Source organism: Rattus norvegicus, chromosome 7, assembly GCF_021556685.1.
Source record: "Rattus norvegicus strain SHRSP/BbbUtx chromosome 7, alternate assembly SHRSP_T2T, whole genome shotgun sequence".
NCBI lineage: Eukaryota > Metazoa > Chordata > Mammalia > Rodentia > Muridae > Rattus > Rattus norvegicus.
Window position 1 is genome coordinate 99,320,235 of NC_141540.1, and position 16,861 is coordinate 99,337,095.

The 16,861-nt window shown below is 38.7% G+C and overlaps 1 protein-coding gene across 5 annotated transcripts in view; it reads right to left on the minus strand.

Annotated features, from left to right (window-relative positions):
* Positions 1–16,861, minus strand: part of Atad2 (ATPase family, AAA domain containing 2) — a 41,847-nt gene that overhangs the window by 8,816 nt on the left and 16,170 nt on the right. For 2 of the 5 annotated variants that reach the window (NM_001134879.1, XM_087557379.1), the window contains 13 exon segments: positions 28–187; positions 851–1,047; positions 2,046–2,181; positions 4,081–4,266; positions 5,212–5,398; positions 6,747–6,879; positions 6,971–7,285; positions 8,600–8,690; positions 9,657–9,816; positions 13,671–13,759; positions 14,659–14,833; positions 15,998–16,113; positions 16,556–16,664. In NM_001134879.1, coding sequence (NP_001128351.1) covers positions 28–187; positions 851–1,047; positions 2,046–2,181; positions 4,081–4,266; positions 5,212–5,398; positions 6,747–6,879; positions 6,971–7,285; positions 8,600–8,690; positions 9,657–9,816; positions 13,671–13,759; positions 14,659–14,833; positions 15,998–16,113; positions 16,556–16,664 — 2,054 coding nt within the window. 5 annotated transcript variants of the gene reach the window in all.

Consider the following 16,861-nt stretch of genomic DNA (forward strand, 5'->3'; position numbering starts at 1 on the left):
CTTGAAAAGGAGTTCACTAACGCTTACCTCCAGGATCTCTATCTGGATTGTATTCTAAAGCGTTACTACAGATTAGATCAATATCCTTCAAATAGTCTTTCACAGTCAGGTATTTATGTAAATCAATTTTACTGATTACAGATGAAAGGTCCATTGGCTGCTTTATGACAGTGACATAATCAGGAACCTAAAATCGAAGCAAATCACCAAATCACTTAACAAACTATATATATTAAAAAAAAGGGTTATCTGCAATATTAATATAGAGGACGTAAAATAAATAAGGATGCCATACTCATGAATGCTTTGGTTCTATCATAAACCTATTTCTGCTTCATATTTACTCCTATGCTTGAGCAGTTATATTTTTTAGTATCTTTTATTTCTTTCCTTATACAACTGCTGTCCATCCTTCAGTGTTGGTTTAAGAACAGACTCTACAAAATACTGATGCAAGCCGGTGACCTCAGCACTTAGTTCACGGTAGCCTACACTACACGGTAAATTCCAGGCCAGCCTGGACTACAGAGCAAGTCCCCCTGTCTCAAAAAACAAAAACCCACCTCTACGCCCAACTTTTGAATCTACACATAATGGTAATACCATGTGTAATTAAAACCTTCTAAAGTTCCTTTTGTCTAAATGTGTAGAAAAGTTAACTGTTTATTCTCTGAAACAATAGAAATACATATTAGACAGCTCTAAAGTCCATACATGCTTAGGACACTAAGTTCACATGCCCAGATAGAGAACACAAATTCAGAGTTCTGCAGGGCACCTACATGAACTATTTGGTTTTTCTATTATTATGGCCCAAACATATTTGACCCAAAGACAAAATTAATTATACCTCATCAGGGTCAACAGGCTTAGTGAAGACTCGGAATCGCTTATCAATAGCAAGTCTATGTGTGACATTTCTTAAGAAAATCCTGAGTTCTCTAAATGTATCTTCTTCTTGTTCTTCAAGCCGTTTAACTTCTTCTGCTGTCAGTGGTCTTGGTTCAGGTGGAGGTGCCACCGGGAGCACCTCCAAGGCCTGCAGAACTTCACACGGAGGAAGACTTTAGTATATGCCTCCACGAAAGGGAGGGCAACAAATAACTCAGTGCAAGCAGAATGAGGGCTTGAGGGTTATTTCCTTTACAAGGGATAGGAAACCAATATTCAGGATTAAAAGACGAAATGAGACTAGAGGTTTAGATAAAAGTACCTGCCACCAAACACCATGACCCGAGTTCCTGAATGACTTTTGCAATCTGTGTTCTGACTTGTGCATACACATACTAAAAAGTAAATTAAACTGGGCAATGGTGGCACATGCCTTTAATCCCAGCACTCGGAAGCCAGCCAGGGAGGAGGATTACACAGAGAAACCCTGTTTCAAAAAACCAAAAGGAAAATAGAAAAAAGGAGAGAAGTAACACTATTTAAGAGCATCCTGTTGGTCCTGCAAAGAACTTGGGTTCATTCCCAGTACCGACATCTGTAACTCCAGTCCCAAGTTAAATTTAGGCAGCAATGAGGAACAGAGGTAGAAGCATTACAAGAACCAAAAGTGGAACTGTGGTGTGTGCATTTTAAAGACAGTTTTTGTTGTTGTTCTTAAAACAAAACAAAACAGACAGAAAGAGGTGGGGTGGTATAGGTAAGAACACAGTTCTAGAGCTGGGGTGGTGGTTTGGTGGTTAAGAGCACCTTGATCTTATAGAGGACCCATACTCAGTTCTCAGAACTCCCATCAGCAGCTCACAATTGCTTAAAACTCTAGCTTCAACCACCCTCTTCTGGCCTCTACAGGTTCCAGCGCTCATATGCACAGGCCTTTACATAATTAAATAGGGACCTTGAAAAAGAGGAACATAGACAAGCTGGGGCTATTCTATGAAACACCTTATGTACCTTAAAAACTTAGTCCATTTTAATAGGATACAGAGCTTTTTAAGTCATACACATCACCCCCACAATTGAGGATGAGTTTGTAGATTCAGACAGATGTCACATTAGCTGCAATTTTCTTAGTTATTCTCTACTAAGTAACTAACCTGCTTTCTTTTGTGACACAGGAGGTTTTGCAGCTTGTTTTAAAATTAAGTCTTCAAAAAATTTGGTTCGTTCTTCTTTATCTGGTAACTGGACATTAAAAATTTCTCCATAATCATGGGTAAACAATTCTTGTACCTTAAAAAAAAAGCATAACATACAGAACATACATGTATGCAATATATACAAACACACATGTATTACTGATTACTTAATCCAACAGTACATTAAAAACCTATTTCTAATGAAAAATTAAGATATGTCTTTTAAAGTAAGCAAACAGAAGCCAGGAGATGACTCAGTGGTTAAGAGCACTGGTTGCTCTTCTAGAAGACTCCTGTCTGAGTTTCTGGATCCCCAAGACAGCGCATAGCCATCTGTAACTCTAGGTCTGGGAGAATCTAATGCCACATTCTGGCCTCTACAAGCATGCAAGCAGGCAGGGCACTCATACACACAGAATTAAGTATGAATAGATGTGCTAAATTAGTAACCAAATATCAGATCATCTTTAGACTCCAACTAGAATATAGTATGTTATTATACTAATTATGCAATGGGTTTACTAAGGTTATTTAATTAAGTCTCACAACCCACAGACATGAAGTGGGAATCAATGTTCAAAAATAACAGCATAAAGTAAGTACTGCTCAACAGTGCAGGAACACAAAATGGCTCAACCTTTGTTAAAAACAATATGGTTCTACAAAAAGTTAAGCACAAAACAATTCCATTTCTAGGCATACATTCTAAGGAAATGAAAGGGACAATGCTAAGATTTATATACCAATAACTGAAACCACTATTCACAAAGTCAAGATTTGTAGACAATACAAATGTCACTAGGTATGGTGGGTGATATGTGCCTTTGATTCTAGTACTCTGTGAGTTTAAGGACGGCTTGGTCTACATGTTAAGTTCCAGCTTAGCTAGGGCTGCCCAGTAAGAAAGCCAATGATCCCAGAGTGCCCAAGAGCCCCCTCAAGTTCCTCCTGGTACTAATTCAGAGTACAACATCATTTCTATCTTTCAATTCATGTACAAATTTTTTTTTTTTTTGGTTCTTTTTTTCGGAGCTGGGGACCGAACCCAGGGCCTTGCGCTTCCTAGGCAAGCGCTCTGCCACTGAGCCAAATCCCCAACCCCTCATGTACAAATTTAATTAGATATACTTTTACCAACCTAATCCCACTGGATTGTCTTTTGGGGATTCCTAAAACTTTGTATTTCACTGATGACATTATTTCTGATCTTTGTATCCACGATGAGAATCAAACTATCCATGAATGAAATAGCTATCCCACTTCCAGTACCTTTCTCTTTTCAGTACACTAGGTATGGATTCAAGTATTCTATTACAGATAAGCCCAGTGCTTATACTGCCTCGAGTAAAAATGAAATATCCTTACATACATTATGATCCAATCACTAATACACAAGGTTCAAAGCTGAATGATTTATTTATATCCACACAAAGTATTCATTTACAAATAAGAGAAGATGCAGGGTGGTGGTGGTGGCGTACACCTTTAATCCTAGCACTTGGGAAGTAGAGGCAGGTGGGTCTCTTGAGTTTGAGGTGAGCCTGGCCCATAAAGCAAGTTCCAGGACAAGAGAAACCCTGTGAGGGGTTGAAGGGAAGCATGCAGAACAGACAGTTAGACAGATACACACACACAAAGACAAAAGCAAACTGAAATAATTCCTTACTGTGTGCCGCACAACTACTGGAATATTTCACTGACTTTATAATACAGAAAAAGAGAATCTGAACACAAGTACCATTTATGAGTGGACCACACTGTGCCCAGAAGACAAAATAACTAAATGAAAATCTTAGTACTAGGCACATGATATTTCCCTACAAATTACTGGTCAGGGACATGTACATTCTAAACAGTGAACACACAGCACAGACAGCTACTGATGGTATACCTGATAAAGACTGCTCCATATTGTTTCATTTACCTCAGTAGCACATGAGCTTTCACGTAAGTTATCTTAATATACGATAACTCTTCTGCACCCCCCAATTACCTCTTCAGGCAGAGCGGAGTATGGTCTCTCAGAGGTTGCAAGCAGTAACACTGGAGCAAACGAAGGGATATTCTGTAATAATGTTGTGAACGTGGCCCTGAGTGTCGGGCCAACGATTTCCCACCACAAGTGGACATGCGGGACATAGACTATGCTGGGTGCTGTTCTCTTAGCTTCACGAATCATCTAATAAGACATTAAAAAAAATTATATTAGGTTTCAAAGTCAGCACATTAGTAAAATTAGCGCCATAGTAATATCCCAGAATTCTTATATAAAACCTTCAAATTTCTTGAATTTGAATGCTTGTCCAAAAACCCTCACAAACATTTTGAAGTGTTTAATAAATGCTTTATTTGGGAGAAAAGAATGTATCTAGGCAACTAGGAAACAGCAAGAAATCTACAAGGCTATTCTGCTGTACAAATATAAAATATTTTTATATCAACCAATTAAGTTTAAACATGTCAACAATAGAAAGAGCAAAATATTTGTGTACTGACTAAAAACTAATAATTGTTTTAAGTATATCAATTCCTACAATATGCAAATTTTCTCATATCTTGCAAACAGGAAAAAAGAGAGATCTAATAACTCATCCAAGGTCTTAAAAATGTTAAGTAGTAGATAAAATGTATATTATTTAATAACTAAACAATTTTATTACTTTGTAAGCTTTAAGTAAAAATAAGTTTTTTTAAAAGTTCAAGTTTGTTGGGCATGGTGGGGCACATCTTTAGTCCCAGCACTCGAGAGGCATAGGAATGCAGTTTGAGGCCAGCCTGGTCTACCACGTGAGCTGAAGACAATCAGAGCTTTGTCACGACAAAAAGTTCAAGTTTAAAAACAAAAAACAAAAAACTCAGGGGCTGGAAAGATGGCTCAGCAGTTAAGAGCACTGACTGCTCTTCCAGAGGCCCTGAGTTCAAATCCCAGCAACCACGTGGTGGCTCACAACCATCTGTAATGGAATCTGATGCCCTCTCCTGGTGTGTTTGAAGACAGCTACAATGTATTCATTTATATTAAATAAATATAAAAAATTAAAGAAAAAAAAAGAGAAAGTCAACTCTCTAGAATTTGTCTCTGAATGACTTTTTATCTGATAACTTTATTGGTTGGAAAACTTACTTGTGAGCATGCCTCTTCAGGAGATGTAGTACTAATGCCAAAAAGAACAGGAATGTCTAATGTATATACAGTAAATTTTTCCAAAGCATGGATTACAGCTGGTGCCAAGTGAGAACTCTGTCCAAATCCTGGTTCTCCCACTATCAATAGTCTTGGTCGAAAAGACATAGGCTGGTAACAGGCATTTCTAAATAAAGAAAAAAAGTTAATAAGATGCATTTGGGGGGAAATCTGAATAATTCCTTTAAATTGTCAATTACAAATCTTCAGAAGTCTTGTCTATTTGACTAGCCAATTATATAACAGGGCCAAGTTTCTCAAAAATAACTGTCCCAGATTTAAGAACAGTTTAAATCATAATGACAGCAGCAACAATGAATTTTGATCTTTTCTTCTTTTTTAAGACAGGGTTTCGCTATGTAGCTCTGGCTGTTCTGGAATTTAATAATATAGACTAGGCTGGCTTCAAACTCTTAAGAGATTCACCCGCCTCTGTTTTCCAAGTGCTGGGATTAAAGACATGCACTATACCTGGCCAAAATTTGATTATTAAAAAAAAAAAAAAAAAACCTTCAAAATTTTATCTATGTGCATGAGTGCTAAATGCACATCTGCACCACCTGCATGCAGTGCCCATGGAAGCCAGATTATGTCATGTCTCCTGGAACTAAGAGTTACAGATGGTTATGAACTGTGATACGGGTTTTGGGAATTGAATCCAAGGTCCTCACAAAGAGCAATCAGTGCTCTTAATTCTTAGCCAATCTCTTCATACTCAAACTTTGATACTTTTTAATGTAAGTGTATAATGTGTGTGGGTACAAGTGCTTGTGTAGGGCAGGCTACCGGACGGTTTCAGATGTCATCCTGAGGAACACTAGCTACCTCAATTGGGACTGGGTCTCTCATTGGACCTCACTGATTAGGTTAGATTGGGTGGCTAGTGAGCCCCAGGGATCCTGCCTTCCCAGTACTGGAATTACACCATTCCTACAAATTTTATGGGCTTTAGGGACTGAACTTAAGACTTTCATTTTTGTAATGCAAGCGTTTAAACAACTGAGTCTTCTTACCAGCCCTAACATTTTAACTTAATTACAAAGCTGATTAGGGCTGGAGAGATGGCTCAGTGGTTAAGAGCACTGTCTACTCTTCCAGAGGTCCTGAGTTCCATTCCCAGCAACCACATGGTGGCTCACAACCATCTGTAATGAGATCTGATGCCCTCTTCTGGTGTGTCTGAGGATAAGTACAATGTACTTATACATAATAAATAAATCTTTAAAAAAAAAAAAAAAAAAAGGGGGGTTGGGGATTTAGCTCAGAGGTAGAGTGCAAGGCCCTGGGTTTGGTCCCCAGGTCCGAAAAAAAGAAAGAAAGAAAGAAAGAAAGAAAGAAAGAAAGAAAGAAAGAAAGAAAGAAAGAAAGAGAGAGAGAGAAAAAAAAAGCCGATTAGCTGGCATATTTTACCTTGAAAAAAAAAAAAAAACCCTCACTTTTACATACTAAAACATTCATTTGCAAGGAAAACATACCTATTTAAATGAAGAAAATTTAAATTTTCTTTTGCCTGATTAAAATTTTTTTGAGAAAGTCCATTTTCATACATTGACGGTGTATCATCATCACTGTATGCCAAATCACTCTCTAGCAAAGGGAAAGAAACATCTGCAGAATAAAACAAAAAAAACCCCCTGTCCATTAGTAATTTTTTCTTTCTCATTCTTTTTGGCTTTCAATGGTCAATCAAGTTTTATACCTGAATTTAAAGCTTTGTTTGTTCCAACTTCCACATGTGGAAACACTTTCTGTAGGGCTTCTAAGATCATATGAACAGTATTTTGCAGAAGTGGTTTCACAATGGCAGACAGTGCCTGTCCCGGTGATGTCACAGCTCTCTGGGAAGCTGGTATTATCTTTTGCATAGCTGTCTCAAAATCCTTAGCTGAGATATTAATTGAAGAGAGATCCAACTGTAGTTTCTCACTGGTGGTATAGATCTGAGGGTACCGTCGACGCAGGGCACATAAAGCAGCTTCGGCACATATTGACTTAATATCTGCACCACAGTATCCTAGAACCATCAACCCAGGGTGGGGGTGGGGGGGAGAAGAACAAAACCCTCAAATTACTGGCGGTCATGATTAAAAGAAAAATGTAAATTATATCTTTTATTAGAATATTTACAGGTAACAAAACTAAAATTTATCACTCATAAAGTGAACTTAGATGGCAGCAACAAATCAGTAACTTTTGAATGAAATATGCAAGCACTAAGTACAGAAGGATTAAGAGCAAGAATTCCCTTGTGTTGTTCTGAGACAGGATCTCTCTGTGTAGTTCTGGCTGGCACAGAACTCTTCTGTAAACCAGGCCTAGGATCTTAAATTTAGAGACCCACCTGCCTCTGCTCCTGGGCTCCTAGGATTAAAGGTGTATGTCACCCAAAGCTCAAATTCTAGTCATTTACTGTGTGATCTTTCAAAACTGGCTCAAACTCTGCAGGACTTTATCTCAATTAGTTCTCCGTAATTCACAGGGCTATTACTATTTTCATGTCTATGCTGCTCTCAAATTCCCTCAATGATCAATTTGTCCATTAAAAAAAAAGGCTTACCTATGTTTACACCATGTGGAGGTATGGAGGTATGTATGTTACAGTGCAGAGATGCACATGGAGGCCAGCAAAGGGCACTGGATTCCTGCCCAGAGCAAGAGCTACAGGAGTTGTGAGCCACCTGACAAGGTTCTGGAAACAGAACTTGGAACCTCTGAAAGAGCATTATGGACTTGTAACACTAAGCTACCTCTCTACTCCTCGATTTTATTTTTATAAATTTTTTTTGAGACTAAGGACAATTATATACTCATGGCTGACCTGATACTATACTTAACATCGTCTTAGACTAAAGACAATCCTGCCTCAGTTTCCCAAGTGACTGGGATACAGAGATAGGTCGCCACACTTGGACAAGTATCTATTCTTTAATATCTAGGATCTTGTAAGTAAACACACAAAAGAGATGGAAAACAAATCCACTGTGTTCCCCTTTCAGATCAGCCCTTTCCTCCTGTGCAGTCCGGGATGGCCACACACTTGCAGTATGTCTTTTGTTTCCTACTACCAGCACTGCCAATACGTGCTAGTACATCTGGCTCCCTCTGCGTCTTTGTTATGTGTGAACATGAGTATGTGGAGGTCAGAGGATACCCTTGTGGAGTCAAGTTCTTCCCTTCCACTTTCATTGTCTTTGAACTCAGGTCACCAGGTTTTAATTCTAAGCACCTTTACCCATTAGGCCATCCCTCCAGCCTTTTAAATCTAAACTTTAAGGCAAGACCTGAAGTGAACAGAATATTTTTCACACATGCTCAAAAACACATTTACCAACACAGTTTTCTGCTAGTTCTTCTAAAAACATGTCCACTGGTTTTGGATTCCAATCTCTTGTATGAATCTTCAGAATCTCTTTTCGAGCCTATGGGGGAAAAAAACCCTTCTCTTTTAATTTTTAAAATTTGTAACCATTAAGTTACTCCAGTAAGAAATACTTGAATCTAATACTTTTGATTATCTAAAATTTTAAAGTAACCAAAACTTAATACAAATAGAAATATGAGACCATGAAAATGGGGGGGGGGGCACACCTGTAAGTATTTAACAAAATGAAGCAATTTCTATTTAATGTACCCAAGTTTTATATTCATTATTTATGTAAATTAAAAAATTAAACAGCATTATTCATTCATGAGCACATTAAGAAATGAGGATACTGACAGCTCTACTTATTTGCTAAGAATATATATTTTAACTTTCTTTGAGTGGGTATATGCACCTGAGTACAAATGCCTTCTTTGAGTTCAAGAGGAGGGTGTTGGATTTCCCAGTTTGAGTTATAGGTGGTCCTGAGTCATGTGATGTGCATCTTGGAGTTAAGAGGACTTAACTCCAGTCCTCTGAAATAGCTGTAAGTAAGCACTCTCAACCCTGAACCATCATTCTAGACAGCTCTACTCATATTTTACCACATGCTTCTCAAAAGCACTAAGTGGTTGGCCTAACTACTGCAGTACAATAGTGTTCTGGAAGAAGGCAAAGCTAACGAGCTGGCCAAGGACTCATCAGAAAACCATTGTAAAAGCAGTTGGAGAAGGATATGCTTAATGATAATAAATTAACCTCTATTGAGTTCTTTTGAATAATCATAAGCTCATAATACAAAACTAACATCTTCCATTTTTACTGTATCAGAACTACTCATTACTGGGAGTGGAAAACAGCTCAGCTGGTTAAAGCTTACAAGCAGGCCTGCTGAGCTGAGGTCCATCCACAGGACCACACAGCACAAAGGAAACTTACTCCCAAGTTGTTCTCTGACCTCCTCATCTGCACCGGCACGAACTACAAAACTGTTAATGATAGAAAGCAAGGAAACTTTTCTTACATCTTTATCAGGTAGACTGAAAAGGAATTCTCTGTCAAATCGACCAGGCCTTCGTAAAGCAGGGTCTATGGAATCTAGTCTGTTGGTAGCTCCAATGACCACAATTTCTCCTCTGCTGTCCAAACCATCCATAAGAGCTAACAGGGTTGAAACAATAGAACTAAACATAAAACAAAACAAACAAACCAAATTAGTATTATGGACAAAGAATCATTCAATATTTCTTTTGGTAAGGTTTATTTTAATGTATAAACATGCAAATGAGTTTTCTTATGGCACTTAGCTATTTTTCAATGAAAAACAAAACAAAACATAGGGATTCTAGAGAGATGGTTCAGGGGGTTAAGAACCCATGCTGAAAAAAAGAGGACCTGAGTTCCAATTCCCCAGCATTCCACAGAAGCCAGGTATCACTGAGTATGCTTATCACCTACGCACTGTGAAGCAGGGACAAGTGAACCATCAAAGCTTACTGGCCTTAGTCAGTCTAGTCAGTGAGTTTCAATGAGAGAACATGTCTCAAAAACTAACGTGGGGGGTGGGGGTGAGGATTTGGCTCAGTAGTGAAAGTGCTTGCTTTGCAAGCACAAGGATTGATGTTCAGATCTCCAGAATTCATTTAATTACTGGTGAGTGTTGCAAACTTGCCTGTAATTCCACCTCATAAGGTTAAGACATGGGACCTCCACAAGTTGGCAAGTAATTAGCTAAGTGGTGAGCTCAAGGATAAAATGAGAGACCCTATCTCAATAAAGCAAAAAGAGGAGCTTTCGAGATGATTTACAACATCAACCACAAACTTCCACATGCATCCCCAAACAGCTTGTCCACATACATGCACAAGTGCACATACACACAAAAAATGTGAAGTGGAAAGCGAATGACATTCAACATCCTCCTCTGGCTTCCACATAAATGCATGTGAGCACCACGTGCACAGATGCATACATTTAAAAAATTAAAAACAAATACACTGAAATCAAGGCTGGGATGTACGTAGTTAGGGGTAAAGTGTTTACCTAATAATATATGCAAGGCTGTGTGCTCAGTCCCCAGGACCAGGAAAAAAAAAAAAAAAAAAAGACCGACAAAGTAATCTTTAGAGCCACAAATGGATCCTGGACGCAACTTTTATAAAGCATATTTCACAGGGACTTGAAAGTTCCAAATCAAGACTATATATAACATGAAAAAATACGAGGACTTTCATATAGGACAAATTACCTAAAAACCATACAACAACTCATGTGTACAATGGCAAACAAAGTAATAAACAAAGTAGAATAGATACTGGGCATTCATAGTCAAGCCATCCCAGGTGTGTAAGGGGGTATCTGGGTCAAAATAATACCTCATAGAGTAACTTTACTGGTTTAATAGTAACAAGTCTCCTTTTAAAGAGGGGGAAAACTTGAGCTATGTGTGGTAGCACACACCTTTAATCCCAGCACACAGGAGGCTAGTTTGAAACTAGCTTAGTCTACAGGCTAGCCAGGGCTACACAGAGAAATCATGTTTTGCTGGAAGGATGGAAGGAAGGAAGGAAAGCAGGAAGGAAGGAAGGATGGACGGACAGTCAAAACCTACCTATCAATTATATTATTATGTCATTTTTTTCTACATTATATATAAAACCACTGGCACACATGAAGGCAGGTAAATATGCTTTCTGGTATCTCAAAAACATCACATGTTTTGTCAATTACATGTAATTTGTGAGGCCATTGGAAAGAAGCTCTGAAATACTAAAGCTGAACTAGGACTGAAAATAACTTATGGCTGAGGAGGAGGCCTTGGGTTCAGTCCCTAGTACCTCAAAGAAAAAGATTTCAAACGAACAAAAAAGCTAACTAATTTAGACTTGGGGTAGATTTTTTGCTCCCTTCCAGTCTTGGAAAAAAAAGTGTCAAATGACAAAGAAACGCTCACTCAGTATCTGTGACTCCTCCCAGTAATCCTCAGTCCGTCTCTACCCTAACCCTCTCTCCAGCCCAGGGGCTGGGCTTCCCATTCCCCAGCTTCTGATTCCTATATGATCCAGCTACTTGGCCACTTGGCTCCTGGCCAGTTTGATCTTGGCTACTTTGCCTGTCTCCTCTTACTCTCTTGGTTCTTCCTGTCTCTATACTCATTGCCTGGTTCAGTCTGGACTCTGGATGAACTCTACCTCCTATCTACAATATAACCCTATTCAACCATACCTAGTATCAATCATGTCCTCATTTTCATTAAAAAAAAAAAAGTACAACCTTTCTATCTTCCTGTTTGTTTGCTCAAGGCAAGGTTTCTCTATTATTCCTGGCTCACTTGGAACTCACTTTGTAGAGTAAGCTGGCCTTGAAATCAGAGATCCTCCGGTCTCTCTGCCTCTTGAGTGCTAGGATTAAAGGCAAGTGCCACCACATACTGCTCATTTTTTTTTTTCCTTTAAAATGAGGTTTGGTATTCTAAAACCTGTAAAATTACTGAGATATTTTTATTTGACCCAGGTACCCGTGGTAGTTTGAATAAAAATGCCCCTCAGACTCTTGTATGTGAATGCTTAAGACATCAAGGAGAGTTGGAACTTTTTGAAAGGATTAGGAGGTATGGCCTTGTTGAAGGAAGTGTGTCACTGGGAGTGGTGGGCTTTGGGGTTTCAAAAGCCCATTTAAGATCCAGTCCCTTTCTGCTGCTTGTGGATCATGAATGTAAAGCTCTCAGCTACTTCTCCAGTGCCTACCAGCAAGCCACCATGTTCCCTAACATAACAGACTAATCTTAGGCTGTAAGCAAGCCCCCATTTAAATGATTTTCCTTTTTTTTTTTTTTTTTCTGGAGCTGGGGACCGAACCCAGGGCCTTGCGCTTGCTAGGCAAGCACTCTACCACTGAGCTAAATCCTCAACCCCATGCTTTTCCTTTTAAAGAGTTGCTTTGGTCATGGTGTCTCTTCACAGCAACAGTCAGTGACTAAGACAGCACCTGAAAGTTAGGAATATATCTCAGTGGTGAAGTACTTGCACAAAATGTTTAAGGCCCCAGAATTAGCCCTTGCATTTTTGAATTACTACTGAAAGTTTAAAAGGGGGAAAGTAGGGGGGCTGGAGAGATGGCTCAGTGGTTAAGAGCACCGACTGCTCTTTCAGAGGTCCTGAGTTCAATTCCCAGCAACCACATGGTGGCTCGCAACCATCTGTAAAGAGATCCGATGCCCTCTTCTGGTATATCTGAAGACAGCTAGTGTACTTATATATAATAAATGAATAAATCTTAAAAAAAAAAGGGGGGGGAGTGTCTGAATTAATTGGCAACATTTAAGATATGTAATATTGAACATAAAACTTAATAAAGAAAATCTAATTCTCGGGTGTTAGTTGTAGACAGGCTAGAACTACAGATAATTGGCTAGGTCAGCCACATTCTATACACAGCCTTGTTATTATCAATGCCTGCATCACACAATAAATCTATAACCAAGACTTTTAAAAGTGTATTGATAATAACCTGATACTCAAAACAGGTTAACTTTAAAAAAATCTATATCTATGTCTATATAGATATGAATATGTATTTGGGTTTCTTTCATGACTTATATTTTTCATATAAATATAGTATCTTAATTTTTTTTAAAAATTTTCCTTTTTATCCTTTTCTTATATATTATATCCTAACTGCAGTTTGCCCTCCTGCCCCTCCCACCAGTCCCCCCTCCACCTCCCTTCATAAAACAGCAGGCCTTCCAGGGGCCAGACATGGCATGACAAGCACTATGACCGAGCATATTGTCACATCAAAGCTGGACAAGGTAACCTAGTAGGATAAAAAGGGTCCCAAAGGCAAGCAAGAGTCAGAGACAGCCCTCACTCACACTGTTAGAATTCCAGAAGAACACTGAGCTATACAACCATAATATATATTCATAGAACCCTAATCTGTGTAGGCCCGCATGAATCCCACTCAGTTAACTCTGTGGGCTGAGTTCTTGCTTACCATATAATTCTTATCTTTTATATAACAACTTAATCATGTTTACCTGTGAATCTGATCTTGCCTGCTAGATCGTACTGGAGCCAGACCATCGATTTCATCAAAGAATATAATTGCTGGGCGCATCTGATAGGCCTAAAAGAGGGTCCAGTAGTCCAATGTTACCATAAAAATATGCAAATATATTTAATCAAAGAGATCCAATTCATTTTCACTCAAATTTATTATAAATATATAACTTATAAATTGTAATATATACAATCTATTTTCATTCAACCTTGCTTGCCAGTTTGTCATTTATAATACTGTTCATAGGACTAATATAAATTCCAAAATTTTTAGAACTTTACATACATACATTATATTAATATAATTAATTTTATTTGCATTTTTATCTTGAAATATCTAAAATATTCTAGTAGCTAGGGCAGATCTAATTTCATAATGAACACAGGGTTATATAGAAGGACCCTACCTAAACAACCAACCAAAACTAACCAGCCAACCATAAAACTCTCCAGCAGTGTGCCCCAGTGAAGCAGAATATTAGTATTTTACACTACACTGTCAATACAACCCGGCCTATGAAGCAGAAAGGTGTCAGGGAAGAGTTAGTTACCATTGTTTCCACATTGCCAAACAAACAATCCACTCCTCCTTATGAGGTCTGAGTTCTCAAACCCACGTGGCAGAGGAGGGAGTGCCTGCATGAGGGAGTTGCCCGCAGTGGGCAACATGTTGAAAGACCATTCTATAAAACTGTGAAAGTGAAGCCTAGATTGCAATGGAGATCCCAGGATGTTAGTGATGTCAGAACTGTGAGGACACCTGACAAGGACAGCTGTACACAGGAGTGAAAGCAGTCCAAGAGATTTTCGAGATGTGAACTCCCAGATTTCCATCTCTGCACCATGCCCGCTACTTGCAGCTGTGCCAACCACTGTGATAGACTCTTATCCCTCTAGAACCATAGGCCCAAATAAACTTTATTCTGTCATTATAAAAAAAGGAAAATCCACATAGGTAAAAATCACCTGATCAAATAGCAATCGTAGCTGTCTTTCAGATTCTCCTACCCATTTACTCAGACAATCAGCACCTTTCCTCATGAAAAACGCCACTCTTTTATCCCCTCGACTACACTCATTGGCAAGTGCTCTAGCAACCAGTGTTTTTCCAGTTCCAGGTGGTCCATAAAACAAACAACCTCTGCAAAATATGATAAAAGCTTTCAGTATTAAATTAAAAGGTAGACTACAGAAACAAAAGAACCTATCTCATAACCATTTTAATTAGTTAATTTAAAACATTAATCTGAAGGTTTCATTATACAAAGTACAAGTTAAAACTCTGAGAGTTAGTATCAACACAATACGAAAACTTAAAGGATCCCTTTAATTGAAACATTTTCCTTTATTACCTGATTGTGCACATTGTATGTGATTCTCTTACCTTGCATATGCAGTCATACAACACAATCACGCAATTCTCTCTTGATTTTTTATATGGATAAGATAGTATTTTAAGGAGACATATAAAAAATTTGTGTGTGTTGGTTTAAAAAAAATCATTAGTGATTCTGTGTGTAGACTAGAGAATAACTCTATGGAACTGGTTCTCTCCTTCCACCACAGTTCTATGGACACCAGGTTGCACCAGGCTTGTGATTAGGGGCACCAGAAGATGCTCTTCCAGAAGACTAGAGCTTGGTTCCTAGCATTCAAGTCTCATGGCTCACAACAGTGTAACTCCAGCCCTATGGCTCGAATGACCTCTTCTGGCCTCCACAGGCACTCCCAGACAGGTAGCATACTCATACTTAAGAGGACTAGGGAAATGGCTGGGCCAGTAAAAGCACTGGCTGCACAGACATGCACACCTGAGTTCAAATCCCCAGAACACATGCAAAAGCTGACTGTGGTCATGTGTACACCTGTAACCCCAGGGCTGGTGGGAGGATGAGGGAGGGCTGCTCCAGCTTGTTGGATGGCCAGCCTAGCTCCAGACTCAGTGAGTGATGGTCTCAAGGTAAGTATTGTGGACACCTGGCCTCCACATGCTTACATGTGCACCTGCACCCACAACTCTAACACACACACAATTTAAGTAAAAAAGAAGTCAAGAGGGCTGTAGAGATGGCTCAGCCTTTAAGAGCACTGACTGCTCTTCCAGAGATCATGAGTTCAAATCCCAGCAACCACATGGTGGCTCACAACCACCTGTAATGGGATCTGATGCCCTCTTCTGGTGTGTCTGAAGACAGCTACAGTGTACTTATATGGAATAAATAATTAAATCTTAAAAAAAAAGTCAAGAGAAGTAACAGTAGCACTGCACACACTGTGGCTATAAGTAAAAGCATTTTTATATTACCTTGGAGGTTGAATTTTAAACTTTTCAAAGACTTCTGGATAAAGTAAGGGAAACAGCACCATCTCTTTTAGAGCTGCAATGTGACTGGACAGGCCGCCAACACTATCAAATCGCACCTGCAGTGAAACAGGACACAGATCTTAATTAAAATTAAAACACTGGGGTTGGGGATTTAGTTCAGTGGTAGAGCGCTTGCCTAGCAAGCACAAGGCCCTGGGTTCGGTTCCCAGCTCCGAAAAAAAAAAAAAAAAGAAAACAACAACACTGCCTTATGTCTTCACAATCAACCCACATCAACTGATTAACAATAGTATTCCAAAGATATTTTTAATGTTTATTTTATATGTAAGTCATCATGTGGATGATGGGAATTAAACTCAGGTCCTCTCTAAGAGCACAAATGCTCTAAATGCTGAGCCATCTCTCCAATTCCCCAAAGATTTTTGCTTTTAAAATATAGATAAAAATTTAAGTTTCTGATAAAAAAGTTTTATTTACCTGTAAGACAAAGTAACTGAAAATACACCTCAAGTCAAGCACAAATTTTAAAATACTCACTGAAGAATCCAGTTGCATTGGATCAACATCAGCAAGGTTTGCTCCAATTTTCATTCGATCTTTATAAATTCCTCTTATTTCATCTTTCCGAAAATTTAGTGGGAGGCACCTATTAAAAAACACACGCACACACACACACACATATAAAGACACACATCAAATCATCCTTCTCTCTAAATTCCATGTTACAATATTACTCATTAAAAAATGTTTGGGGCTGGGGAAAATGGCTCAGTGGGTAAAGTGCTTGTTGCCAAAGCAGAGGACAAGATTGATTTAGTTCTATTAAAACCTATTAATACCCAA